This window comes from Sinocyclocheilus anshuiensis, unplaced genomic scaffold (assembly GCF_001515605.1).
Source record: "Sinocyclocheilus anshuiensis isolate Anshui unplaced genomic scaffold, SAMN03320099.WGS_v1.1 scaffold4853, whole genome shotgun sequence".
In the NCBI taxonomy this organism is placed as follows: domain Eukaryota; kingdom Metazoa; phylum Chordata; class Actinopteri; order Cypriniformes; family Cyprinidae; genus Sinocyclocheilus; species Sinocyclocheilus anshuiensis.
This window is the reverse complement of record NW_015549914.1, coordinates 14,471-17,028: the sequence shown is the minus strand read 5'-3', so window position 1 is coordinate 17,028 and position 2,558 is coordinate 14,471. Positions and strand designations below refer to the sequence as shown.

Genomic DNA, 2,558 nt, shown 5'->3' with positions numbered 1-2,558 from the left:
ATCACACATTAATCACAAATTAATTGACGAACACGGTGACATGATATTGAGCACAAATGAGCAGTAAAAACCCAATTGTGCATTCCGTTCGTTCGTTCGTTCATTCATTCATTCGCCTAAATCCACCACTGATGGTTCATTTAATAAGAGTAGAATATATGAATTATCTATGTAAAAATGAGATTTTGCACGTTAATGTTGTTAATAAAAGTGTTTTTTTATGCTTCCCAACTCAAGCTTAGTGCTTTACTGTCAAACGTGTATTAACTAGAAATAAATATGTAATATTAATAATAATAACTACACTTTTAAAGTTTATTTATATAGCACATTTCATACACAATGGTAATTCAAAGTTCTTTACATAAAAGGAAGTAAAATAATCACAACAATAAAACAAGGAATTTAAAAACTTTTAAAATGATTTAAAATGAATTAAAACAGTTAAGAATAGAAAATGATTCTACATAAAATACAGTGCAATCAGTTTGGACGTAGCACAACAATAGTTAATGCAATTAATGCAAAACAATAGTAATTTTATGATTAAATTATCTTTATTTTCGATACCCCCAGAGATAGCAAACCTGCTTCTGGTGCCACCATCTGTTGAACTTACTGGGTCTGGTGCCACTGCTAACAAATGTTAGTCTGGAGCCCTGTAAGAGACTCTTTCTATGAACTGGGCACTTTTTTCAATAACATTGTCTGATCATTTTTGTAGTGGAACAACAAAAGTTAATGCAATTAATGCAAAACAATAGTAATTTTATGATTAAATTATCTTTATTTTCGATACCCCCAGAGATAGCAAACCTGCTTCTGGTGCCACCATCTGTTGAACTTACTGGGTCTGGTGCCACTGCTAACAAATGTTAGTCTGGAGCCCTGTAAGAGACTCTTTCTATGAACTGGGCACTTTTTTCAATAACATTGTCTGATAATTTTTGTAGTGGATCAAACATATTTAATAGTTCTTACAGAAACATGGAATTTTGCCTATAATGTTTTAAAAATAATAATTTGAAGATCAGTGTACCTCATTCATGGAAAAATTTCAGGGACGTATAATTTATAAAAATGCATCAAAATTACCAAAATTGTGTATAAAAATTATCTAATTTACACCGTTATATCAGGATTAATATTTATGTCCACATTTCTCTGCTTTTTTAGAAGTTACTTAAAATTAACCATTTTTACTTTTATTTTAGAGTTGATTGAAGAAAACGAGGAGAATGAAGAACTGAGTGAAGTTGAGGAGAAAAATCATGTTAAAACTGGAGAAAGACCTTTGAGTTGCTCTCAAACCAAACAGAAAGATTTAAAGAAAAGAAGAGCCAAGAAATCTTTCAGCTGCACTCAGTGTGGAAAGAGTTTCACACATAACAAATGTTAGTCTGGAGCCGTGTAAGAGACACTTTCTATGAACTGAGCACTTTTTTCAATAACATTGTCTGATCATTTTTGTAGTGGATCAAACATATTTAATAGTTCTTACAGAAACATGGAATTTTGCCTATAATGTTTTCAAAATAATAATTTGAAGATCAGTGTACCTCATTCATGGAAAAATTTCAGGGATGTATAATTTATAAAAATGCATCAAAATGACCAAAATTGTGTATAACAATTATCTACTTTACACTGTTATATCAGGGTTAATATTTATGTCCACATTTCTCTGCTTTTTTACAAGTTACTTAAAATTAACCATTTTTACTTTTATTTTAGAGTCGATTGAAGAAAATGAGGAGAATGAAGAACTGAGTGAAGTTGAGGAGAAAAATCATGTTAAAACTGGAGAAAGACCTTTGAGTTGCTCTCAAACCAGACAGAAAGATTTAAAGAAAAGAACAGCCGAGAAATCTTTCACCTGCACTCAGTGTGGAAAGAGTTTCACACGCAAAACAAGTCTTGAGCATCACATGAGAGTTCATACTGGAGAGAAACCGTTCACTTGTGATCAGTGTGGAAAGAGTTTCACACAATCATCAACCCTTAAGGAGCACATGAACATCCACACTGGAGAGAAACCGTACACATGTGATCAGTGCAACAAAACATTTTTGTGGGCTTCAGTCCTGAAGAAACACTTTAGAGTTCATACAAAGGAGAAGCCACATTCATGTCATTTGTGTGGAAAGAGTTTTTCATGTTTACAATATTTAACACTACACAAGAAAATACATGCTGCTGTGAGAGAGCACATGTGCTTTGAGTGTGAAAAGACTTTTACTACAGCAAAGTGTTTAAAACTGCATGAGAGGATCCACACTGGAGAAAAACACACATGTGATCAGTGCGGGAAGAATTTTACAATAAAAGGAAACCTTAATAGGCACATGAGAGTTCATACTGGAGAGAAATCATTCACTTGTGATCAGTGCGGGAAGAGTTTCACACAATCATCAAACCTTATGATACACATGAACATTCATACTGGAAAGAAACCGTACACATGTGATCAGTGCGGGAAGAGTTTCACACAAAAAGGAAACCTTTCAGCACACATGAGAGTTCATACTGGAGAGAAACCATTCACTTGTGATCAGCGC

The 2,558-nt window shown here is 33.3% G+C and overlaps 1 protein-coding gene across 1 annotated transcript in view; it reads left to right on the top strand.

The window, feature by feature from the left end:
* Nucleotides 1-872: 872 nt before the first annotated feature.
* Nucleotides 873-2,558, top strand: part of LOC107660954 (zinc finger protein 479-like) — a gene marked incomplete at its 3' end in the record, with an annotated part of 2,065 nt that continues 379 nt past the window's right edge. Inside the window, exons 1-2 of the mRNA XM_016450396.1 lie at nt 873-890; nt 1,851-2,256. Coding sequence (XP_016305882.1) covers nt 873-890; nt 1,851-2,256 — 424 coding nt within the window. The remainder of the gene's footprint in view (nt 891-1,850; nt 2,257-2,558) is intronic.